Source organism: Zootermopsis nevadensis, unplaced genomic scaffold, assembly GCF_977971745.1.
Source record: "Zootermopsis nevadensis isolate Lab colony 2312 unplaced genomic scaffold, Znev_1.0 Znev_ptg000013l, whole genome shotgun sequence".
NCBI lineage: Eukaryota > Metazoa > Arthropoda > Insecta > Blattodea > Termopsidae > Zootermopsis > Zootermopsis nevadensis.
In genome coordinates, this window is record NW_028259145.1 from 9,920,498 (window position 1) to 9,947,212 (window position 26,715).

The window sequence follows — 26,715 nt, forward strand, 5'->3', positions numbered from 1 at the left end:
CACTGAACAAAGGAAAATTTTCAAATTTCCGTGAAGTGTTGGCTCATGCCACAGATTGTACCAACATTGCATACTGCAAACCGTCAGAAAACATATTTTTAGACATTTCTTTCCAGTAGTTATAATATATTAATAAAATAATTCATGTTGGGAATAGTGGCAGAATTATTCTCGTATAAACAATTATCAACGCATATGTAAACAGCGTAGACTAGTTTCCGAAAACTCAGGTTAATCATTTTGAGGTGGGTACTCGAATCAGTGTATAGAAAATAATTTATTTGCATTCCATTGACCCTTCATAGGCCTAAGCCAAGGATGTAGAATATACCTTAATATTAATACAATACAGCAGAGTAAAGACAGTTTTAACAGCTTGTTTACAGTTAGGATGTGGGATATGACATAATACCTACAAATACAATTCAGTGGATTAAATACAAACTTTTAACAGCTACTTACATATATATCTGATACAATATAGTATTACAGTAAAGTAATTACATCAAGGAATCAACACCATTATTATATGTAATTATAATAACCAAGAATTAGTAAATTCTTCTGCAGTGTAGGAGTGGGATAAGAGATACTCTTTTAGTGCTGGCTTAAATATTTTTATATAATGATTTAAACTTTTTATGGTAGGATTAATATTACTGAATAACTTAATTGCAATGTAGTAAACTCCTTTTTGATATTTGTTGAGGTTGGCATTTGACACATGACAGTTATGTCTGCTTCTTGTATTTATATTATATACCATACATTTGAATTTAAAATTTTTCCATGTTGGCCACAACAGATTATAATAATGAAAATAAGAAATTGCTGGCTAGTGGGAGAGTATTAAACATCTTAAATAATTCCCTACAAGAGCAGAACCTCTCCTTTTAATGCCTGCATTATTCTACAGATTTCATTTTGGACAAAAAATACTTTTTTCTGTTTTTGTTAATTCGGTGATGAACCTTCAGGTTTGGTAAGCCATCTAGTTAGTTAGTTGAATTCCCCAGAATATTATGCCATTGACATAATGGAATAGAAGTAAGACTAATTTTAAAGATTCTGTTTTCATGACTGGAGCTCATGTCATAGTAAAACATCTTTAACTTAATTTGGGGATAATATATTCAATATGTGTTTTTCAGTTTAAGTTATTGTCAATTTATATCCCAAGAAATTTAGTTGGTTCTATGTCTTCTTTATTATTATACCATATGTTGATATTAACACAAGTTTTGTTGTTTCATGAATTTGTTGTCAAAATTTAATGTGTGTTTGTTGGTTTTAAACAGTTTGTTCAAGCTAGCAAAGACATCATTCATGAAATTTTGAAAGTACTTCATTTCTAAATGTGAAATAGTAACACTAGGATCATCAGTAAAGCTTATAGGTTTAGACTGAGAGCTGATAGTTACAAGCAGATCATTGACATATATGAGGAAAAGCAGAAGACCAAGTATTGAACCATCAAGAAATACATCATTTTTCATTGTAATTTTGTACACAGTATTCTACATTGAAAATCAGTAAATATTTATGTAAATAGCTGTAACAATTATATAATTATATTTGTATTGGTATTTTACATGCACTAAGTGCTGGCATTTATGTTACAACCTGTTCCCTGTCATTAGCTTGTACTATGAAGGATCTAATGAATGTAAATAAATTCAATTCTGTTATTATCTTTGAGAGTAATATCCAGGCTGAAGTTAACACATTTAGTTTGATTCATATGTAATCATATATCCTGATTTCAGAGATCATAATGAAAGACAGTTAAGAATAAAAGTACTTACGATTTTAATGTCGTATATTATAATCCAGTTTTGTTTGTTTTTATGTGACTGCCGAAGAAAATTTAAGATTAAGGGTTCCATAATTTGTACTCTTTTCCAGATATTATTAGGTTCACCAAATCAGGAAATTTGGGATGTGGGTGGGCAAATGAGACATCCGTACAAATTTTGATTAGGAAATCTGATGGGTAGATATCATTTATAATGCCTAGGTGTAGGTGGGAGGCTGATATTAAAATGGATTTTAGGAAAATTGGGTTGGAGGGTATGATTGAATTCATCTGCCTCAGGATAGTAGTACGTTCTTGCAAACATTATAAGCCAGTAGGTTTCATAAAAGAAAGGGAGTTTCTTGATTAACAGAGTGTAGTATTAGCTTCTAAAAAATGACTCTGCTCCATGTAGTTGTCTTAGAAATACTCTGTCATTGTTGACTTTTGAACCTGAATATTTAGATTGTAAGTATTTTGATTTGTTAATCTTGATATGCAAGTTTAAATAATAAGCCCATATTCAATTACCATACTTCAATTTTCTGGAATTATATAACGACAAATAATGTCTATCAGAAAAAGTGATGTGCCTGTTTTGAAGTAATACAATTTATATTTTGGTGGAGTATTGTCAGGAAAGTGTATTTGAAGGAAATAATGAACTGTATACATTTATGGATGTTGGTGTTATGTAAATGGTACAGTATGCACATTGCTGCTTATATAATTGTTATATGCATTACGGTTACTTTGTGCAGAGGTTCTCAACCATTGGGCAGTTGGTTTGTTCCATTATCTGATAAAATGCTAAAAATAAACCTGAGGAACATTATTTGATTTATTATTATTTATAATTGAAAATCACATAACACTTAAGCATTGTGAGCAAGTGCTCACAATATTTAAGTGTTATGTGCGGATTCTTTACATAAACGTTGTTCTTCAGCATGCCCCACAGGTAAAAATCGCACGGGTTTAAGTCTGGGGAACGCGGAGGCCACTGATCGATAACTTGTTCCCCAAACACTTCTCTTAATGCTAACATCGACCGATCAGCTGTGTGAGCTGTAGCATTGTCTTGCATGAAGAAACCATAAGTCTTTTCTTCATCGGTCATTTCTTGGAAAAAGGGTCTAACTATTAAATTTACATAACGTTCACAATTTATCCGCACACTGCAGAAGCGCTTAAAGAAAATATTCGGTAATTTCCCAAGAAGAGCTTCGTCGAGTATTTCGAAACATGTTAACGAGATGTGAAGTTGCCTGCAAGCACAAGTAAGTCACTTTGAACATCTTTTGTAATTTAAGGTAAGAACAATTAATGTAATAACATGTATTAGTGACGAGAAATATTCGTAGTTCGCTATTACTAGCGGCACTGAAACTGATTCGCCGGTCACCCACAGGAAAAATGCGCACAACTCCTGCCCACATCAACAGAGCACCAGCACGACTGCAGCCTCATAAATTGTAGACCCGGTATGTATTAAACCTACAAGTGGAAGCCATATTTGCAATGTTATGTAGAAGTAAACAACACATATGCTGATAAGTTTAAAAAGTAGCATTTTATTCAGATGACAACAATAAAGCTTTTTCTTTCTGAATCAGATATATGCCTATAAATTGCCATGTAAATAAGCAACATGCATAACCCCATCCAAAATTTTGCTGACTGTTATATATTAATATGTAGTTATACAGGTTACTACCATATATGACAGTCTGTAAACATTTTTGATTCATTGAAAAAATAAGAAATTTTCCAGTATACTACTTGGGAAAGGTTACAAACCACTGACTTATTTTGACAGTTTTGAGGTTAATATATTTATGTACAAGTAAACATTAGATATATATATATACATAATGTACATATTAAACAGTACCATCAGTTCCATAAGCTTGGAAATTTGTGAATTATGTTTCCACCCTCGATGTTGTGAACTGTAACTGTATACGGTTGCTAGCAAATATGATAGATCCAATTTATAGCTTTCAAACTTACCCCTGGTTACACACTGGGAAAAACAGATATTCATTGCCTTTAATTTTCTTTATTTTTAACATTGTTCCAGAAGTATATGTTCTTGCCAAGGTTTGTGACAGTGAAGATTTCCGTCTTCTGGGTTATTGCGCTGTGTAGTCTGGTCGATGTTAACCAACGTTTCAGAGGGCGATCGCCCTGATGACGGAGGCAGTATGACCTCTGAAACGTTGGTTAACTTCGACCAGACTACACAGCGCAATAACCCAGAAGACGGAAATCTTCACTGTCACCGCTGTGAAAACCTCAAATCTTACACGTTTGTGACGGTGTTAGTCAAAGGCTATTGTTACATAATATTTTACTTCTTGAATGACCGAGTCAGCTGTGTCCGTATTTTGGTTAATGGAGAGAACTTAGCTGTGTCCCATAGATCAGTTCAGCCCTTTCACTACAAGAAGCAATAAATTTATATTGCAATCATGTCAATATATGGATATTAACTGCTGGTTAGTAGGCACCCTCTTTTAAGAATATGACAAGTTATAAAAGCTGACATCCAGTTGACCAGTTTCACGTTCAATCCAAGGCTCTTTTTCACACTCAGTCTCAGTCTGCTCAGTCCCTTCATTTGTCAACATTAAAACATTTAAATGTAATTTTTTATTGAAAAATTAAAGATGTGTTTAGTTAGAAATTGGGTCGCTCCATTTTTATTCACTCAAGATTTCCAAATGTCATGGACATTGTTATAATATCTTGTGGTCCCCCTTTCATGCTCTCACAGCCCAAAATTGGATGGTTTAGTGTACATTTCTGTAGAGTTTCTGCAGAATTTTGGACTTAATTCATACAACCTGTATTGCATATTATCAAAAAGAAAGCTGACAGTCAATAATTATATGGTAGGAAGATGATCAAAAGTCTGATTTGCCCTTGGATGGCTGAATGATGTCCGGAAGTCAGGACTTGCAGCGTTGCTTGGCAACTGAGGCAGCATCATGGAGCCATTGCTGTAGCTGGAGTTCTGAAACATGAAACAGTTTTTTGGACTGGGGTAATACTCCAGATGGATCTATGACTTCATGTTCCTCATCCTGATAAGATGACAGTAATATTAATTCTATTCAGGAACAACTTGTGGGATCAAGTACAACTCTATACAATAATTTCTCTGCCCATGCTGCTTTATGGATCGGAATGCTAGATTCTACCTATAGACCAGCAAAAATAAGTAAAGCAACAGAGATGTTTCTGTAACCTGTACTGGGATCTAGCAGATTGATGTGGAATGAATGGAGAAACATCTAGTTCCAAAAATATACCATGTTTACTCTCTGAAAGGAAAACAAGACTCAGAAAGATCTATGAAAAGTTGGAGAGATCAGTTCAAGATCACTTCTGAAGTCAGAATGGATGATTACTGGTAAGTATAATCTTTGAAGTAGATGTTGATGATGAAGAAGAAGAAATACCTATGTGACGTGGCTTGTTTTTGTTTTTTCTGACCAGTTTTATTTCAGAATAGTAAAAGAGAAAACCTGGGAATTTATGTTTTCAAGAAGCCATTCTCTTCTGATTTACTTATTGATAACATTGATAGTCCCTTCTTATCTGCTTACCCTTGATCTGTCTCGCAACCGTCGAAGCTTCTCGAATTCTTCTAATTCTGATTCAGGTATTTTGAAATGAAAATTATCAAAGTATGGATGTCTGAGGAGCTGTTCACAAGACCATCTTCTGGCTGGATCCTTGTCAACACATTTCTGCAATGAAACAAATGTAAGATATTTTAATATTAACAAACACTTATAAATTTCCACTGAAGCTTAATGTATAACAAGTCTTTATTTTAGTGCAATGTTGAAAATAAATCTAGGTATTTAAATATATTATAGTTTTTAGTTGGATAATTATATAATCAGTAATTATAGAATTTTATATCTGTAAAACCTGGACAAGATCAGTAATTTTTATGATAATGAAAATATATGAACTTTGTTGATATATACATTATTTGTATGTAATTGGAATACAAAATGGTCTGATGATGACCGGTTAGGTTGAATCATGTCACTGTATTTCTATTATCAACCAACTACAGTAATGTTTTATGGAACAGCTCAGTCGGTAAAATGACTGACTGCAGACTGGACACATGGTTTGGTTCCAGCAGGAGTAGCTAATATTCCATTCAGCACCATGTCCAGTCTCATATTCAATGGGTAATGTGATTCTGTCTCTGGGGCTACAGTGGCTGAAGCCTTAAGGTACAATTTGGCTGCACGCGACAGAGACAAGCGACCGAGGCAGGCGACAGAGTTACGAGACCGAGACTGGTCACTCCTGTCTGCTCTCTGTACAATCGTATGAAGTACAATTACGAGCACAAGACAAAGACAGGCGCCAGAGACAAAGCACAGGAGACCGCTCTCGGACCAGTAGTGTCTCGCGACGGGCTCAGGCAGCACGTGTGTTGTTGAGTAAAATAATGGCAGAAATTAAATTTACTGATGACCAAGATGAGCAATTGGTAGAATTAGTAGCAGAAAACCGACCACTGTTGGATCCTGAGGTCGAGTTTGTATGTTTTTTCTATTAAACTCAGTACGTAACCAAACTACTTATGATTCAATCTGAAATAACTCCTGAAATTATCTTCTTCTAATGATAAATGATTCTTTATTAACAGACAGAAAGATCCTTCTTCACGTCTGGTTTTGAATATTGAACTCATAGGTTTTCTTTGTTTCTTTCGCAACAAATAACACAGCAACACATAATCTTCTTCTTCTTCTTCGAGTAACCTTTTTAGAAGCATTTCTGTACTCATTTTTAACAGAATATGTGCACGTATGTCTCAACAAAACAAAGAAAACAAACACTTTGTCATTTTGGTGTGCTATATGTCTCGGTCGTCACCTCAAAAGTGTGTGGCGACAAGCTGCTATGTGTCCGTCTCTGTCGCCTGCCTCGGTCACTTGTCTCTGTCGCGTGCAGCCAAATTGTACCTTTACGGGTCATCCATGCCTGTCTGTAACTTTTTGTGGTATTCAACATGGGTCCACCTGCGCTTTTGTCTCCAACTTTGCATGTAACTAGTGATGATGAAGTATACAAAAGCTGAATCTACTGTCTTATTTGTTATTTACTTTTAAGTGCATACTTGCCAATGGAGGTCAATTGCTCCCTAGCATGGGAATACACTTGCATTGTGAAACACAATTGATACAATTTGCAAACAATCCAATTGATCATATGCTTGGGTGATTATACTACCTTGAGGAAATCCATGACATGGGGGTTACACTGTCTGGGTAGTTTGCTCTCCAGAGGTTCCTGGACATCAGGTTGGGGCAGTGACACACCATAGAAAAACTCATTGGATTTGAATATATTCATGTGTCGTGGGATGAGATCTCCTGTTGCGGGAAAAGAAACTTAATGTAATCATATGCACTGAGACAAAAGAAATGTGACAAAAGTTTCTATTAATTTTACATTAAACAAGTACTTAAAAGAACAGCTCTCTACATTTTAATTACATGCTCTCTGTAGCAGTGAACATTGAAATTAATAAATAACACACTTGCCTCTCATTTGCTAAGGTCAAGTTAAATTAATTTAATAATCTTTATTCTTTCATAACTCATACAAGGCATTTGGATGAATATTAGAACAACAATTTGTTTCACGTAGTTTATCAAGCTGTAATAATTATTTAAACTTCTTAATTTACTGTATTCTAAATAAAGTGATGTGCCTACAAGTGGAATTTACCAGAATGTGGAAAGAATTGGAATGTGGCAATTATTGAATCAGTAACTTTATGAAATAAAATATTCAGAAATAGGAAATGTAAATAACTTATGTATGAATTCACTGAAATTTTTTTGAATTAGTATAGTCTGTGTAGGTAAATATTATCTGATGTATTTTGTATTTGGAATGGTCTGAAACAAGACGATCATTTGTCACCACTGCTTTCAAACTTTGCTTTAGGAAAATTCATCGAAGTCTGATGTGGCTGGAAATGAATGGAACATTTCAGTTTCTAGTATATACTGATGATTATTTGTAGGGCAGAAACATCCAGTAATTATGATGGTAAAAGCCTTTTTTGCATATTAAATAATGAAGGGAAGTTAGAAGTATTATTTTAAAATAAAAATTTTATCTTCAGAAAACAATGAAATAAAACCATAAAGAAACTAGTATGCAGTTATAGCAATTTCTGATGATCATGTTGATGCTAATGATGATATATTGTAAAATATATGAGAATTTAATTAAAATAGAACCATTGAGACTGAATGCAATCAAGTGATTCTATTGAAAGTTATTGTCTGTATAGTGTATGTTCATTAAATATTAACATTATAAGACAGCACTGAATATAAGTACAGTGTAATAAATTATTAATTTATTAATAATGCATGTTGTGTTAATCGCTCACCGAGACTTTTCCTGATGAGGTACAACTGATCCACATCAGATTTCCCTGGCCACAGTGCTTGTCCTTGAATCAACTCAGCAAACACACAGCCTGGTACAAAGCAGACGTGCTGTGATTAATAAGATGTAAATTGGCAACAGATGAAAATAGTCTGAAAATTATTGAGTCTGATTCTGTAGCACCTGAAGTTTTGATGTCATGTTTACAAAGCAGATTTTTTATTTAACATCCCCTCAAAAATATCTAAACTGGTGTGATGAGAATTTAATTCTGAATGAATTTAGTTAGGATGGAAATGCTTGGAGACAAAGTTCTCAGACATTTTTGGTGCATATGCAACAAAAGTGCAATAATTATAGAATTTAAGTAGTTTGGGCAGATATACCTTTGAACTCAACCACTTACTGTGATGTACTGCATTTGAAAGAAGGATTGTGACAGATACTGTACTATGCAAAAAAAAATTTAATTTTGTTTCAATCAGCATGCCAATACATGATTTGTTCTACAACCTCTCTACATATTTTAATTTAGAATATACAGTCATATGTAACTTTATATAATTCTTCAGATCTTGTATTCATGGTCTCCACAACATTATGTATTAACTGTGGTACTTTATATCATATAGAATGCAAATTGCACTGAAACATGCTCTTGTACTTGACTCTTATTCCAGAGATATCCTTGAACAAAAAAGAGAGAAGTCACCTTATTTGTATTGGTTACAATATTTGATATTCTGCCAAGAAACTGTCTGCTAGAATCTATCTACTCACCAATGGCCCACACATCAACAGGGGGGCCATACTGGGTATCACCCACAAGGAGTTCTGGAGCCCGATACCACCGCGTTGCCACATAATCTGTGTAATTCTCTCCGGGACCTAGTAGACAGAACAAGGACCATAAGCAAAACAGATAAATATTTTCAAATCTAATTGTGGGTTTCTCTAAATGGTTAATTATTTTAATTTTGTTAGAAAGAACTCTTCTTTTTCTAAGAAGCAATGTTAATATTGTTCAACACTAATATTTCAGAGACGAGGGACTCTACTCACTCAACATTCGTGCAAAACCAAAGTCACAGAGCTTAACGACACCCTGTGCAGTTAGCAGAATGTTCTCTGGCTTTACGTCTCGATGGATGCAATTGTGCTGGTGGCAATATGCGACACCTTGCAATGTCTGCCATGTGATTTGCCGAGTTAGCAACTCTGGGCAGCCTTGTGGGAACTTCTCCAATTCTGCTAACACTGTATGATCACAGAATTCGAACACCAGGTGCAGCTTCCGCTTCCGTCGAAACACCTCCAGAAGATTTACTAAGTTGGGATGCTTCAGGTTCTGAAAGGTAAAAGAGTTCACGGGTATAGCAATGAAATACTGACCTTTAACAACTAAGTACAGTAACAGACCAAGTGAAAAGACAACACTATTTAATTGTTTGTGTTTCTGATTAATTTTTTTATATGAATATACTAATAAATGTTTCAGACATTTGTTTGTGTGTGTGTAATGTATAATTTTGAAACTGCACAAAGAAATGTTTGTTGCAACGTTAATTTACAGATTTGAAGATAATAGGATAATGAATTTGCCCATCCAACAGATGTGGTTAATGAATGAGGTTGTAACTGGTCGAACTATTTGATCCTCTTTTTTGTTCTTTTTGTTTGATGATGAAGTGACTTTACAAAATCACATTAAATCAATATCAAAGTTTCACCCTTCCTAGAAAACTTGTGTTTTCATTTCAGACAGTAATGCAGGAAATAAACTACAAAATTAAAATAAACATTTTCAGCTACTTAGTGCTTAATTTTTAGGACAATACAGTTACTGGTGGTGGGAGAATCATATTTATTCATAGCTCTTTCTCAGTAATAAGTCGTCCATTGAAAGGAACTTTCACATTACAAATTTATTAGCTCTTGCCATTTGTAATGTTAGCGACGTTTGTCTACCATCTTGTCCGTGTGACAAAATGAAGAGATTGCAGTGGCAGCGGGAGGCATCCTTGCATGAAGACATGGGGGATACAAACTTTCAAGCCTTTGCAAAGATGACAAATGTTTATCACTCAGGAAGATGTGGGGAATGTTTGCTACCATCCACTCTGTCTGTCTCCTACGTACAACCATGAAATGGCTGTATACAAAATTATAAGATTTCAAATGGTTTTGTATGAGAGTGAAAATTGGTCTTCCACTTTACAGGAAGAACCCTTGAGTGTGTTTGAGGACAGGATTTGAACATAAAAGAGAGGAAGTAACAGGAGGCTGGAGAGAATTTTTATGAGGAGCTCCACAATTTAGCCTGCGCTTTTCACCAGATTGCATTACAATAATAAAATCAAGGAGCATGAGATTGGCTGGGCATGTAGTATGCGCAGAGAGATGAAAAATTAGTACAAAATCAAAGCTTAAAAGGGTGAGACAACTTAGAAGACTTACGCACAGATAGTATGTTAAATAAATAGGGTTTTTAATTTATTACCTGACAGGATAGTTTTAAGTGATAGTTCTTGTGAATATGGAAATGGGCTTGATAGTTTCATAAAAAAATCAGAGAATTTGATCATCTGAGCAACTATTACCTTCTTAAGAAGGGCTCTGCTGTATAGAATTAGTTAATTGCCAGGATATTACTTTAAACAGACCACGTGTTTTACATTCTTCCAAAATAATAATTTATAATTGTAACATACATTCCTCTGTAAGCAATCAATAGTCATTAAATGAGTTCAGGAGCAACCGCTGATATCGACTGTTGTAACTGTACGATAGGCGATAGTCTCAGAAATTGCAGTCGGGGGTTCACGATCATTTAACGAGGTGAATCGTATCGAAGTGCTGGCTGCAAGCAACGCGGCAGTATAAAAAAAACGGTCGCTGCATAGTCAGCCTTACTGGCCGCGTGATAGCGCGTGTGGTAGAAGAGTACAGCACGCTGGCCTTCGTCGTACAAAAACATCTTCAAATATTCATTTAGGCTTCCTTGACTCCGAACTGCAGCCTTCGATTTCCGACCTACTTCCACAGTGCAATACGAAACTGTTGTTCACCTTGTATGTAGTTTCGACAAAAGTCGATAAAACTGCTTCCTCTAAACAGACTTTCAACTGAGAAATACAAATCCGTCTTCAATCACAAATACACTGCTCATATATGTGTAATAATCTTGGCAAGCATGGTGTCTCAGACTCGAAACAGACTGAACATCGCCTGACCTTTAGTTTCTTTCTTTCTTTTCTTTTCTTATTCACTTTGCGTTGCATAACATCTCCTTTCAGAGGGTTATTTCTAGATGGGCTCAGGAACGCTGGTAACAAATGTGAACAACACAATAAAAAAATTCTTACAAAGGCCTGAAAATGAACTAATCAATAATTGTATGTTGGCATTACTGACCTACTTTATTCCATTTTCAATATCACGGGTCTATATACGTGAGTGAAAGCAAATAAAAGTACAGCAAACCGGAAAAATAGGCTGTGTTTCTAGTGACCGATTTATATTATTTTCAAAAGGACTCGGTCACAATTATGGTAAATATTGCGTTTAAGTCCTCTGCTTTTATGGCTGTATCTCAAAATATTTTTATGTTCGCATGGACGGCTCTGAACCATTTACAAATCTGAGTGTGCCGCGGGTGAAAATAATATTGCGAACACTGCACTCTAAGGAGCGTGAAGGAAAAGACTTCGACACTAGTCGGTGAGTGACAGGCTTCACACGACGGTACCTTTACCTTGAGAAAGGAAGGTCTTGGTACGTACTAGACAGAAGACTGGGTGGTTCTCAGAGCCGCTGCGGGTTACTGTATCTAACGAGGGAAAAAAATATCTGCCACTGCCCGCAATCGAATTGTAAGTAGTCACTTTACTGACTGATCTACTTTGACTTATTGTTTAATGTTACGACTGCCTCAGGCGATAGTTTAACGGCCATCTTTAACCGAAAGAAGCAACTTTTCTGTTGGTACAAGTGTAAATTACACACAAATTAGGTTCCTTAATTTTATCAGTTTGTCGTATTTATAAAGAGAAAGCTATTACTAACTCAAAATCTCATTTATAAATTCTAACATGTATTCCTTCATGCATTAGGCACTGATTTTTGTTGCCATCTACCGTTGATATTTACTACCTCTGGCTTAGCGGGGGCGTCGATTACCACGCAAATCTTTGAGGCATTATTGTTAAGTTAATTCTGAACACTTGTAGACCTACTGTCCATTTATTCCTAAAGACTATTGCTGTATGATTTCCTCTGATGTAATATCTTTTCTCGTCTTTTAGTAATTCTCATTCTCTGCTGAAAATTACTGGAAGAGTATCTTAAAATAGGGCATATTCACTTCTTCACACGTCCTTTTTAAATTTACAATTCGTATTAGTTGTGGCATTCGTTATCACGTAACTAATTAAGTTCAATAAATCGGCAATAAACTAAGTCACCTTGAGAAGACGAATCTCTCTGAGGGCAATCTTGCGTATGAGTGGATCGTCCTCGGACTCGACGAACTTCTTGATGGCGACGATCTGACCGGTGTCCCTGTTTCTGCATTTGAACACCATGCCGTAACTCCCCTCGCCTAGCTTACCCAACTTTTCGTAGCGCTCCATGAGCCGAGAAGGGGCCCGAGACCTGCAGGCAAAGCAATTTGACTTTTGAAATCACCAGAGTTACACAAATCTGGAAAAGTGTAAGGCATAGGGCTAGCAACATAAGACCTAGCTTGTTTTAATGCCGTCCTGTTTACATAAACAAGATTCTAGCGATTTAGTCATACAGTGCGTTTGCTGGCATATTTACACGCAACTGTTCCTTATCGGCTCCCGGCAGGAACTGCACCAGTTACCGCCCAGCGCTAACAGTAACAGCCGCTAAAATTATTCGCACAACAGTGCAGCTGTAGTATAACAGCAGACGCTTCCTGTTTGTGGGTTTGTGCATCGCTATTTTGCTTATTCGCAGGAAAATTACTGTGATAATATCTGCGCTTCACGGCATAGGCCTCTCGCTCTTTCGCGGTCTCTCTTGCGCAGGCGCGGTTAATAATATACAACAGCACGCACCTACCTGCCTGTTTGAGAAGCTACGTAGATTAGGTGTGCCACACCGAGTGGTCTTTGACTGTACTTTTCGCAATTTATAGAAATGATTTGAGACCCTTTTGTTCTATAACCGTGACAACTTTCAGCTAGGAACGCCGAGGTCATGCCACTAAACACCAACACGGTTATGTTCATATTTATTAATCATTAATTATACATATTAAGATGCGTGTTTCGTGTGTTTTTAGTTCCTCTAACCCCATTTTCTTATAAGGACTTCACTTTTGCATGCGGTTTTGCCGTTGGGCGGGATTCTCAAGGCCGTCACCACCGCAAACTGCAAGGATTTTAATATTCTCCCGTCTGCATATCGTTCCTTCGAATGATTTGTTTTTACATTTTAATTCAAAATAGCATATGTACAAGTTTCGCTCATCTCATCCCGCTGCTCTGTTGTTTTTAAAGAAAGTTCAAACTGCAGATTATAACTACGTCAGTTTTAATAATTACACGAAACTTTGCCGGTGCACACATAATCAAAAGACGATTTTATGTAATTGAATGTCATTGGTCTGATTTAAGCCATTTCCAAATGATTAATATTAGATTAAATGACAGTTATCACCAGTAAAAGTACATTTTGCTGTTTAAAAGTTATTGTGTTGTTAAACTTCTTACCAGACAAATAGACTCACAAATTATGTTGGAAACAGAATTTTAATAAATCTTATCTTAGGAAGGCACTGCAAAGGATCCCTGTACGTAAATCAGAAAAATCTAGGCTCGGGGATATAAATTGACGGCTTTTTCATTGATTATGTAGCAATGATGGGGAGATTATGAATGGTAATTAGATAATGTCTTAGAAGGAGCCGGTCATGGGTGTAATTTATTTCATGGTACAATCCCACTGCTTACGTGGAAGACTGAGAAAATCCGCCAAAACCCTAAATCAGAAGAGCGGATAATTTGGCTGAGGTTCGAACCGGGTACCTCCCCAATTCAGTGCAATCATTACCGATAAACCAGCAAGCTCAGTGGATAGAATTTGAATGTGTGTGTTTTTACAACAGCTAGTTATTTGGTGTGTCAGATGCCCATTGTAAAGACTGGGTGTATTGTACGCGTTATGTCGGAGCATAACAGTAACCTGGGGCGAGAAGTTCGTGACACAGCCCGGAACCAGGAAGCAGTGAAATAACAAACGGCATAGTGCCGGAAGCGAAGAGTGTGCAGGTTAACGAAAATAAAATTTGAATAATCAAGTTTTAGGGTATTTGAAATCGCTTTTCTGTTGGTAGAGATTGTAGGTAAATTATTGATTGTGCTGAGGTAACCTCTTGTAGCAGAGTCCGTCTAGAGAGACGAAGAGTTTTTCGAGACCAGAAAAGTGCTGCTCTCTGTGTTTTGGACTTCGTCAAAGTTGTTTTTAAAAATGCCTTAAAAATCTTAAAAACTTTAAAATCACTATGGGTCTTTCTTCGCATTCAGGGAAAAGGCGGGGCTGCACCTGTATGGCAGTCTGTACTATTCTCGACCTGTAAACGATCGACTTTCACGACCGGGGATAGTTTAGTCCAGTGCTATTCAACTGGGGTACGCGTACCCCCGGGGGTACGCGAAGACATCTTAGGGGGTACGTGAAATTTTAATTTTTTTTTTTTATAATAAACACTGAGTAATCAGTAATGTAATTTATTTAATTTATTTTAGATGTAGATTATATACTATGTATAACTTGAATTATACACCAACAACTTTGGGGGTACAAAGTTGAAGATAAATTATATCTGGGGGTACGCGAACAAAAAAGGTTGAATACCACTGGTTTAGTTTATCGGTGCCTCTCTTCCCACCCCCACCCCTTTAACCTGAAAACGAAGGAAAGTCCAGCATTCGACAAGTAGTGATTTTTAATGTTTGAACACTTTCGGTACTTTTGTAAGAAAATGCGATGGATAAAGCCCGAAATAAAGAGAGGCGTAACATAAGGCAATGTCCAGATACATTCAGAAAATAACTACTCAAGAAATTTCCGACATTTTTACAGAACGTAAAGGCTCATTACCGTCTTGGCCAGAGTCCGCCAGTAAACGATGTCTTGAGCCAGCCGAAGACAGTTCACACCATCCTCTCATATTTTTAAGATACCGTTTAATATTATCCTCTTAACGTGTTTTGAGGTTATGTTTTATCTTTATTTTTTGTTTCAGTGGGTCTACCTGTTTAGTTTATTCTATGGATATGGGACTGTGAGGATTTTTCTGAAAAATAAAACGCATACACACGCAAAGACACACGCACGCTAACATACAATGTGATGTGGAAATTAAAGAACAGTATCGGGTTAAAATCTAGTTTGGAAATAATGTGTGTGTGAGAAATTATGACAGAACGTAGAATCTAAAAGCACAGTAGACCGTGGTTTGACTATGCCTGGCCACAAAGTATACAAATTTAGTTCACCGCATAGACCTATGCAAATGTAATGAATAATGCATGGCGCATGAACAGATAGGTTCATGACCCGTGTAACGATCCATTTATAGGCCTAGCTTTAGACTGTATGAGTCAGTTCTTTTTTACATGCGAAATTAGAATATCTAAGATCACTCAGAACAGACTCAACGTAATAAAGAATTTTGCTGACGCAAACTGACAGCGTGCTTTAATGCTCTATATATCCTGTTCCCCTTCTTTAATTTCGAAAACTTTAAGCAGCATTGTCATTATTAACGCATACCGTATTAAAATCGCTCGACTAATTATGAATATGGTTATGTGTAAATATTTTACAGGTTATTCCTTGTTAGCGTGACGTGATGTCCGCCAGGAGTGTGATCAAGAATAGATTAATGCAAATCACAAAGTTCCTGTTGTCAGTTTGTGTTTTTTTTGTACCCCTAGTGACATTATGAACAGGATCCTTCCATCCTTTTCTCGGACTGGGACCTGTTCATATACGTTCTTGGCAGATGATCCAGAAGTGGTTTGCCATTGCCTTCTTCTGTGTGTATGGAGTAATTGTTGGGATGCCACGGAGAAACCGGGGAAGCCCCCAGAGGAAAGCTCCGTGATGCCTAGACCACGGCCACCACCGGGAATTGAACCCGGGACCCCAGGATTACAAGGCTAGCGTTCTGACCGCTAGACCACCGTGGCGGTACAGTTGTGTAGTGTCATAAAATTCTCAAACAGTTCATCATTTACAGGTCCAAATATTTCTATCAACACCTTGTTTATTTTAAACAAGAAAAATAAACAAAAAAGAAAAAAAGTTAGATATCAGGATGCATGAAAAACATATAGCTCATTATTAAGTTTTATTCAGCGGTTATATGTACGTAAACCCTACATTGTACGTATTAATACATATTAATCAAAATAGTCTTACAGTAGGCATAATAATCCGAAGGGTATCATTGAATACCTTAAGAAAAGTTATTCCAAAAAAAAAAAATTGTCTGCAGTTATCATCTACAGTAATTAGTTTAAAAGACATTCGCGAGGACTTCGCCCATTACGTCGCTGTGAATATAATTACGAGCAGTAGCAGTCGGACCCATTCTTCCTTAGGTTAGATGCACATAATGTTGTTGAATTCTGAAAGTATCTTGTTACAGGTGGCTGAGAGTACACACATAATTCTTTCTGGCTGTAAACAATACATCTTAATTAATAAATGGATGCCATTTAAATTAAGTACAATTTTACATTCTGCAGGCTAATGATACTGCATGAAAATGTAAGTTAAGAATGTGGCTGTCAATTGTGTTGTTGCGCCGTGTAATCTGGTAGAAGTTTACCGACGTTTCAGAGGTCTTTGCTGCCGGCAGCAAATAACTCTGAAACGTCGGTAAACTACTACCAGACTACACGGCGCAACAACACAATTCACAGAAATCTTCAGATTCACCGCCGTAAAAACCCCAAATTCTGCAATGTAAGTTAAATTCACATGAAAAGTAAAATAAACATTGTTAGTGGAAGTAGTAAAATCCACACTCTTAGGTACCCTGGTGGTTAAGAGTACGAAACACGTAGTCGAGACTCGAATAGTTTTCGGAACAGTGGTTTACGTTTTTGTAATTTCCTCTTGAAAATAAACAACTTTGGCGTTGGCGATGTTTTTCTGTCGTGCTCAGTTTCCGTGCTATAGAAACCGCCCTTACCGGGATTAGAATGCAGTACACTTTATCGGAGTTTCGACCTTTCTAAAGTATCTTCCTGGTCTCAATGAATGAACATGCCACGTTTGTTACAAATCGATTTATCAGTTATCGAGCTACAAGCGAATGTACACATCCAAAATTTCAATTTTATTTACAGGTATAAGAAATATAGGAAGATAATATACAGACACGCTTCAAAACGTGTTTCATGAGGATCAGATTACTAAAATCACGGAGAATACCTGCAACAGTGCTGTGTATGGGGAGATGCAAATGCCCCGTGATACATTAATCGTGACCCCTGGCCTTTGCGTGCGCTCAGTGACCGCTGCAGCGGAACCTAGAGACCACTATGCTATTTTAATTTGAACTGGTTGTTCCTCTTTCCTGCAGACAGGATTCAAAATATAAAGTTCATCCAAGGGAGATAGAAACTGTTTCTCAAGTCTCTGGCAATAAAATAGCGAGGTTCTACACCGCCATTAGATAACCCACACGAACAAGGCCAATTGAATTGACTTCTTTGTTCTAGTATCTACATTCCCCCCCCCCCCCCCCCCATCTCATTTCCAAGATCACGACAGCAGACATTATATTATAATTACATATTAGGCGTACTATCTACAGCTTTGGTTACCGACCCCAATTATTCAATACTGGTAACATAGATACCAGCTCCTGGACACGATACAAATAGATCTAACTAGCTTCCATTTTCACAACCTCTTCTCATAACATTCCTCTTAATACCATTCTGTCATCTCCTTTCTGGTCTTGTAAATGTTTTTGATTGATTTATTTGTAGTATATTTGACGACGCTGTAAGCAGCTCAGACTGTTATGACGTCGAATATTACGACGATTGACGAAATATGAATTGGAAAAGATATGATACGAAGCATTTTCCTGGAAATATCAAGGAAATCCACTAAATCTTCAACGAGGATCGCTCGTCTTCGGATCGAGATTTGAACCAGGGACCGACGGAATACAAAGTAGGCGTGATAATCACTCGATCATGATATTGTGTGGTTTCCTGCCGAAATTTTGTGGGTATTTGTCCTCTGCATCCGGGATATATACAGCCCAACATAGGTTCCTTTTTTGACTTTCTGACAATACCACTTCACATCCCTAAATCATGATTTCCTCGTTATTAGATGAGTCACTCATCGCCCTGATGATGGAAGCAGCAAGCACCTCTGAAACTCTTACCAGACCATACGACGCAACACCCTAGAAGACAGAATTTTTTTAAAAATGTGTTGCTTTGCTGTCGCTACTACTTAAAATATTACTTATAACGTTTTCGAAAACAAATGTTAGCTTGTGTCGTAAACAGTATAGTATTATGTCATTTATACTTACTTCACCCATTATATAATATAGCCAGCCTAGACTGTTACGCAGAACAATGACTATGAACTTCAGAACTTAATAAGTAGTAATTTAACTTAGTCACTAAATCATTCATATGAACACGGACGCCGCGGGCTTCGATGGATTGTATATTCTCAAATGCCATGGGCAGGCTGCAAACTGTGTCTTTGTTCCATTATTCATGATATCGATCTAGTCGAATCCTGCTGCTCTTACGTTAGAACATAAAATACACATTTAAATTCAGCGTTAAATTTCTCAAGGTAACGCTTTCTTTGTACTAATCTGTTTATCGTAATTTTCTACTCTGCAGTTATAAGTAAAGGAATGTAGACTGTCTGTTAACTATTTAAATGAATTTGGCTACTCTTAGAACAGACATGTTGATGGTATTCTGTGTCCCAGATAATTGTTCTGCTATCTTTTTTTGAGCCGCGGACCCCGTCCCCAAAATTAGTTCATACATTCGCATTCAATAGAATAGAGACTAATTATAATATATGTAAAAGGCATATTTCTTATCCATGTTTCTACTCCATTGTGTGAAAGTGCGTTAAAAAGCTTAAAACTTGCAGCAATACAGCATTAAGTAAATTAAGGAATAAAATCTACTCAACTCGCGGTCCCCTTAGGTACATCTTAAGGGCCCATGTTGATAATCACTGATCTAGATCATGTTGTCAACAGTAATATGAAAGAATACAGACACAATTTACGGAGTTTTATTACACAAATTAAACAGAATAATTTGATAATTACCCTACATAACACATGTGACAAACAAATGAATGAAAAAGTTTAATATGGGAACCTTGTTCGACAAGGTAAAATAATAGGAGGTCGAGGCGTAGTGACACGATACAATGCCGGTAACAAGCAGTTCTGGGAAGAACTTATTAATACTTCTTCTTCCAAAATGCTTTAAAATATGTAGTGAAGGTAGCGATAACTTAAAAAAAAGAGTTGATCATTCATGTTTACAATTTATATCTGTACAGATTACCAGTACAGTGTCATATACGCAAACACCTTTCAGAATTTCGCATCGTTGCCATGTTTATAACTTTTAACATGTACAAAAATTTCGTGCTTAATTTGTACATATTTTCATGATCCATCTCTAAAAAAAAATTCTAACTTTACTGGTGTATTAGTTATTGCTCTCAAATTAAAAGCTAAAAGTTGTTCAGATTTTGCGAGGCCGCCACTTTGTCGTCTCAAATTCTATAAAACATTTCTTTCAAAGTTACACCTAGTGATGCTACTATCTGTCCCAACTTTTTAAGTTCTCTATATAGCCATCCGGACATGGCCGATGAAGATGGCTGTCTTCTGGGTTGTAGCGTCATGTAGTCTAGTAAAAGTTTACCAACGTTTCAGAGGTCCTTGCTGCCTCCATCATCAGGACGATGAGTCCATGGTTCTGATGATGGAGGCAGCAAGGTTGGTAAACTTCTACTAGACTACACGGCGTTACATCCGAGAAGACAGCCATTTTTGGACTCACCGCCGCGAAAACCTCAAATCCTAATCATTGATGAAAATAAGTTCAAACAAACGTTAATTAAAACCGGTCAAATGTTTCAAAAATCTGTGGAGTTCTTGATACAGAAGACAGGGTACTTAAATTAAGTGAGCTAAAGTAAACTGAAAATTGATTTTAGACAAGTAGGGCGTGTGTAAAATGTCTGTAAATGGTTGATCCATTATAAACTAATTATTTGAGATATTATCTATTATCTGATGTGTATTAAGTATATACGATATTCCCGTACTTGGCTCTGCTCCTGTCTTCCGGCGACTGATGGTTGTTTTACTGATGATTTTGTATTTGTTTTAATTGGGGACCAAACAAGTCTAGCCCAGACTTCAGAATATGACTTTCCAGAGCTTTCCAGAAAGCGTATCACATTAAAGAATCGAACATTTACGTTAATGTAAATTCCAGAATATCCTACAAATTATCAGTTCTAGCAATCGAACCTTGCAGTTTTCCACCTTATGAGGTGAAGCTGTAAGAAAAGTATTATTAATTAATACTGGGAGCATGTGATATGATACATTGGGCATAAAAGTTTTATTAATTTTAATCATTGACTGTAAAACGTAAGAAACAATCCAGTCATCAGTGTTACTGTCCTTCAAAGACATATTGTTCTTAATGATTTTCAGTGTCACTACGATGAGATCGTCTCAAAAAGGCATAGTCGCTTATAAATAATTGTGTATGTTTCGTTGCAATAGTTGTGTAGTTTCCATCTTTCATGGATTGTTTTACTGCCCAGAGCCTGCTATGTATTTTGAAAGTTGTTTACACATCAACTGTAAATTTTGTCTTACGGGCTACAACAGGTCCTATTACTGATACAGACGGATGATGTGATGTGTAGACTGCTGGCTACCGATTACCGACTGTATTAATAATTTTAACATCGGCGCTGCTCTGTGTAATGACGAAAAATAGAAGCATTCGACATGAAACAATATACGGCACATCATATTTTATACACGGTTCTGATCATTTTACGTCAGCATGACGTATGTGAAAGCCTGAGAAAAAAGCTGTGCTGCCAAGACTCCAAAATATTGGTGCAAAAATGTTAATGAATGAAGTTATTTGTGGTGTTAGTCATGAGGCAGTAAAATCCTACGTGTGAATTTTAAAGATATGGAAATATATTTCAGATAGTGCAACAGTGTGAGAAATTTTTGCAAATCCAAGAAACTCTGCATAAAATCTAAATTAATAATACTGATATTTCCAAAATATGCAACAACTCACCTAAAGTGCCAATTATTTACCTTTCACTGACATCAATGCTCGGTCCTGGAGACGTTCGATGGACGTCCAAGCGGTTTTCCAGCTCCTTCCAAAATCGACGTAGCATATCGATATGACCGCCTCAACGGGCAGTCGAACGTTCGTCTTCGGTTCTGGCAGTCATGAAGGTTTTTGTAACTATCACAACTCCACCACAAAACGAAATCTCTAACTGCCTGCAGGTAGGAAATGATTCTCTACTTCTGATCCAATTTCTGGGCTTGTGTCATTCGGCAAAGTCAAGGGCGTACAACTTTACAAAGTGCGGGATAGTTTGAAGTTATGATATCCGACGTTGACGAAATTACTGGGATAACTAGAATAGATTTCGATGCAATGGATAAACTATTATAAGATATTCTGCATTTGTCAGATAATTAACGGAGAAAAAAATATAAATACAGTAAGACAGTGTATCAGCTATTTACAGACTTATATAAAGCTTAAAATTCAGTAAGGAAAGAATTATTTAAAAAATTCTCACTGAACCACGTAAACCCATTGATCTAATTAAGTTAATAGGTAGGTTCATACAAGTAAACATTTGCTTGATGCTTCTATTCAGAATTGTCTGAAACAGGAGATGCTTTATCGCCATTACTTTTCAAATCTGCTTTAGAATACGTCATCAGAAATGGCCAAGAATTTAATGGAATACAACAGCTTCTGGTCTATGCTGATAATGGCAACATAAATAGCATAAATAAGACACTGAAACTCTATTAGGTGCTAATAAAAAGGTTGAACTAGACGTAAACACTAAGCAAATTAAACATAGGCCTACATTCTTGTATCGTTACCAGGCTGCAGGGAAAATGCCTATGGTAGTAAAAGTTTTCTGGACTGGCGGTTTAGAAACACTGCATTTTACGAGGAAATCGTAAAAATTGGAAACAATGAATTCACGGATTTACGTCGTAGTCACTGGCTCCCCCACTGAACACATCCTGAATTGAATTTTAAGAGACTGCTATTGACGGTAAAGTCAATTTGGAACCGTCTTAAGGTTTATTAAAAATTGTAATTATGGTATTGCATCATGTGTGAGGTTGTCTTCACACACACACATGTGTGTAGGAGCATTGACGTCTTTGAGCTAGGCGTATTCTTTACTGTACAATCCGGTAGAGCTAATATTTGTATTTTAGAAGTTTTGCGAAACTAATATTTGATAAAATAAGTGCCTTTTTTATGTTTCACTTCACAATGCAATTGAATAAGCGGAATAGGTTTCTTTTTTTTTTTTTGGGGGGGGGGTGAAAGATGTGAGACTGTGTCTCTCGATTAACCGCGTGCGTGGTAAGTTGCGCGACGCTAATAGAGGTTTTGGTTAGACGTTGTCTCGTGCTATAGATGCTTTTTCTGAACACATTCGCGTAGGCACATGTGTGTTAATGATCCATTTCATGTTAAGTAACGAACACGTAAGAGGTTGCACGAACTAAAGGTTAAAAAAGAACGCCATGCATCAGGCCAATGAAAATAGTGTATAATAGATGCTTCTAGTAGAGACTAAAACAGCGTTCTAGTACTGAAGCGAGGGACTGAAATGAAGCAGAGAAGCAAACAAGATGTTTTTTCTCCTATAATATACATGCAGATATTTTTATTGACACCTGCGCAGAAGACAAGAAATTAATCAAAACATGATTTGAAATGTTGTGTAATATTTCCGAGCTGGCCAGGAAATGTCATGTACGGCACTGTGGAAATCATGACGTCATTACTGACGTAACCTGTGACGATCGATATCCTTTTCTTCACAAATACCAGGGGGGATAAAGCAGCATGTTTAGCTTTCTTTCAGACCCTAACAGTTCAAGCATTATGCCTTTAGTTCCGTGTTTTATGTTTGTTAACTACGCGCATGGTTTTAAAAGCATTATAAAGTAGTATAACCAGACAAGACAGAAACACTCACTGTGAGGAATAGCAGACTATTAGTCGACACGTTTCGGAGGCTCGGTCTACGTCCTTCATCAAGTGAAAGTACACAATCAACTGGGCCCCACACTTTGGGAACTTCTGACCTAACTGATTAGGTTGTGTGATTTCACCAATGACGGAAGCAGGCAGTTACCAAAATGCTGTTTTTAAAGTAAGACGAAGTAAAATGCCCAAAAATATGTATCATTTTAATGACACATCTTAGTCAAATCCTTTGCACAAATGTGCTAAGGAGGCTGATGTGAAAGTAAATGCTGGAAAGGACAGTTATAGATTATAATTGTCCTTACGAATAAGTGAGGACGAGATTGAAAGCTTCAGTTCAGAATATTTTATGTACCCATCTCGCGTCTACAAAAATAAGAATGAAACTTCAGAACGATAATTTTATTATTTTCTTTAAGTGGGTGCGAATAGTTGGGTCTCAGACTGAGGGAAATGCGACAATTGACTTTACCTAAGAACAGGAGTTGCGAGAGCAACAGGAGGGTGGGAGAGCGAGAAGGTGGGAATATTATATAATAAGGACCTTCATAATGTATTGTCTTGCAGTGGAGAATTCCAGTTATGTTTTATTACTATTCTCATTTATCGTCCATATACAACCTTATTATGGACAATATATTGTGGATACATGTTTCGACATGCGTGTCATCATTTAGCCTCCACATTTTTTTACTTCAGTAGCTAAGCGGCCAGCTGTTTTGTATAAAAACATAATCAAATTTGCTAAAACGTGTTATATTTACCTGATATGTTATGATACCTTGTATCTGCTTTGCGCTATGATCCTCAAATTTCCTTTGTTTTGTTTTGGTTGCCATGTAGTATTATATTTACATAATTATATTTATGGTCTTGTTTTAAATAATCTAAATGCCTACATTTATTACATGTTTTGATGACCTCACTAATTAGTTTGTATTTGTTGCTGTTGAAACTTGTTTTAAAATTATTATGATTAAAACCATTGTTAAATATACCTCTTATTTTTCTCTTCTATATATTATACATAGCGCATAATACGTGTTTTATGTGCACTATTTTTGTTGTCTTTCTCTTATTTTGTTATGGGCTTTTTGTTGGTGTGTATATTTATGTTGTTTTAGGTAGATGTACTGTTGTGCTATTTTACAGTTCTAGTGTAACCTACTTTCCTTATATTGTTTTTGGTGATGTTCATTTTTGCTCTAGGATCTGTCGTCACAGCGTCCTTCTTATGTGTGATTTGATTTAGTTTACGAGTTAATTTGTTGTTGTTGTTTTAATTACTAGTCGTAGAAAGTCTTGGTTGTTTCCCAATTCTACTTTTAACGTTTTTCTCGACGCAGGATGCGTCGTTACTGCATCGGTGTTATCTGTCGCTGTTGTATGCTGCTGTCGGTTTTTAAGCTGGTCCAATTATTTGCATCATATGTACTACTGGACCAATTTGACGACATTAGAACCAGTATCATTACGTTTTATAGGCTCTATAATACAGTAGCGCACTTAGCAACTCCAGTAAACAAATGAGTTGGTCTGATGATGACACGTAGGTGTGGAAATATGCAACCAGAATATGCTGTTCATAATAAAGAGTTATTTAAATGACATAATTTGTACTCTTTGCCGAATATTATTATGGTGATGTAAAAAGAGGAGAATATGTTCTTTGAGAGGGCATTTGCACCGGAGCGGGGGGAAAGGGGGGGATGTTTAAAGGAAAAATACACCAGATGAATCTCGCATGTACCGGGTATCGTAATCTCAACTGTTTCAGATAATAGATGCATCGAATATAAATAGAATAGTTTAGTTATATTTAATTTGGCAACACATTATATTTGGTTGATACTGTCTTCAGAAGCTAGACAGGCGTAACCGATGAAAACAAAATCACAGCTAAAGGACGCCAGATTAATATATAAAAAAATAACGAAACCCTATAATATTGATTTACAATACTTTCTACGCAAATGACTCAATACTCTTTCGCAATTGGAATTAAAAATACAGATACATTTTAATATTTATATTCCCTGAGACTGTAGAAGCCGAATATTCGGAAGGAAATTATGGAGGAAAATAAAGAGAAAAGATGTATCGGAATAAACGAAAGTCTGACTGCCCCAAGAAATATATCGCAGTTCAACTATTATATCTTAAATTCTTACATAAATCGACAGAGTCTTCTACCCCAGATAGGCCTTCTTAGTGAGAGGTCTGGGCACTAGCCCAGAGGTGGGCAAACGCTCCGTAAAAAAGTCAGACCAGCGATGTTGCTCGGTTAATATTAATGCCACAGACTTATTATTATTATTAAATTTCACTTCCTTATTCATAACATAGTAATATATTGAAATCGTAATAAATTTATATGTTGAAGTAAATATAAATTTCCGATGTCTTGAAATTTTCATTTAATGCTCAAAGTTGCTATATTTACAACAGGATACTAGAAAGTCTTGTGGGACGTACTTCAGATTAGTTTTAATCCACGAGATCACGAAAAGTTTATGATAACGTGACAAAATTATTAATTATGTCATTCGTATGTCTTTTGATATAGATTATGTTCAATCAGCACAAATAATCAATAACTCTGTAACAGTTTTTGTCGGATGTTTCTCGTGGAATCTCACGCCCAAGGTCAGTTCGAAATAGCCCCTGTCAGACTCCCGAACGAGAATTACTGTTCATCCCTGCTGGTCAGAAGACCAACTGCAAGCCTACACTAGCTACGAGCAAATATGAAGAGGAAGACACAGGAGGACACTTACTTGCGAGGAAGAAGAGGCAAATGATTGCCGAAAAGCCAGAGGCGCCGCTCACTCAGCCATTTCTCCATGCATACGTCCAGCTCCTCACAGGCCACGGCTTGTCACTGACTTAGCGTTGCACGACAGCACTGCTCCTCGTTCAAATCGATCGACTGTGTTGTCGAGGCCGGCTTGCTTCAGCTGACCTGCTACGAACTATCTATAGTAGAACACCTGCTGAACCCAGTGCATTTCCTTATTCTGAGTTACAAGTCACAATCATGGATCAGGGGATAATAATTGCTTTCAAGGTCACAGTTCTTTTTTCAAAACCAAAAATATTGTTGGA

General features: G+C 36.5%; 1 protein-coding gene and 1 long non-coding RNA gene across 14 annotated transcripts; one reads left to right on the forward strand and one right to left on the reverse strand.

Moving 5' to 3' along the window:
• The first annotated feature begins 52 nt into the window (after window positions 1–52).
• LOC110830745 (uncharacterized) lies at window positions 53–17,003 on the forward strand. Of its 11 annotated transcripts, XR_015535104.1 has the most exons (5): window positions 60–245; window positions 2,745–3,075; window positions 3,207–3,279; window positions 4,919–5,569; window positions 8,923–9,985. It is a non-coding gene; the product is annotated as an uncharacterized LOC110830745 (long non-coding RNA). The 11 variants fall into 11 exon arrangements; XR_002543360.2 differs by lacking the exon at window positions 2,745–3,075 and having other exon boundaries at window positions 53–245; XR_015535102.1 differs by having other exon boundaries at window positions 59–245; window positions 2,745–5,213; window positions 5,300–5,569.
• LOC110830744 (cyclin-dependent kinase-like 1) lies at window positions 3,350–26,542 on the reverse strand. 3 transcript variants are annotated; one of them, XM_022066012.2, is made up of 9 exons: window positions 26,388–26,492; window positions 21,660–21,791; window positions 12,706–12,895; window positions 9,305–9,590; window positions 9,023–9,130; window positions 8,244–8,333; window positions 7,067–7,209; window positions 5,410–5,553; window positions 3,350–4,814 (listed from the first exon to the last, which is right to left on the reverse strand). In XM_022066012.2, exons 2-9 carry the CDS (start codon window positions 21,743–21,745, stop codon window positions 4,686–4,688), a joined length of 1,176 nt encoding a protein of 391 aa, XP_021921704.1. In that variant the 5' UTR covers window positions 21,746–21,791; window positions 26,388–26,492; the 3' UTR covers window positions 3,350–4,685. The 3 variants fall into 3 exon arrangements, with proteins under 3 accessions (XP_021921704.1, XP_021921705.1, XP_021921706.1); XM_022066013.2 differs by lacking the exon at window positions 21,660–21,791 and having other exon boundaries at window positions 26,388–26,542; XM_022066014.2 differs by lacking the exons at window positions 21,660–21,791; window positions 26,388–26,492 and adding an exon at window positions 13,064–14,807.
• Between the last annotated feature and the right edge of the window lie 173 nt (window positions 26,543–26,715).

Excerpts from the sequence above, each read along its gene's own strand:
- LOC110830744 (XM_022066012.2), bottom strand. The coding sequence starts at position 21,745 with ATGCTACGTCGATTTTGGAAGGAGCTGGAAAACCGCTTGGACGTCCAT. Across the intron at positions 9,591-12,705 it reads GAGAGATTCGTCTTCTCAAG|AACCTGAAGCATCCCAACTT; the intron begins GTGACTTAGTTT and ends TTTACCTTTCAG. Across the intron at positions 4,815-5,409 it reads GGTTGCGAGACAGATCAAGG|AACTCCAGCTACAGCAATGG; the intron begins GTAAGCAGATAA and ends TTCATGTTTCAG.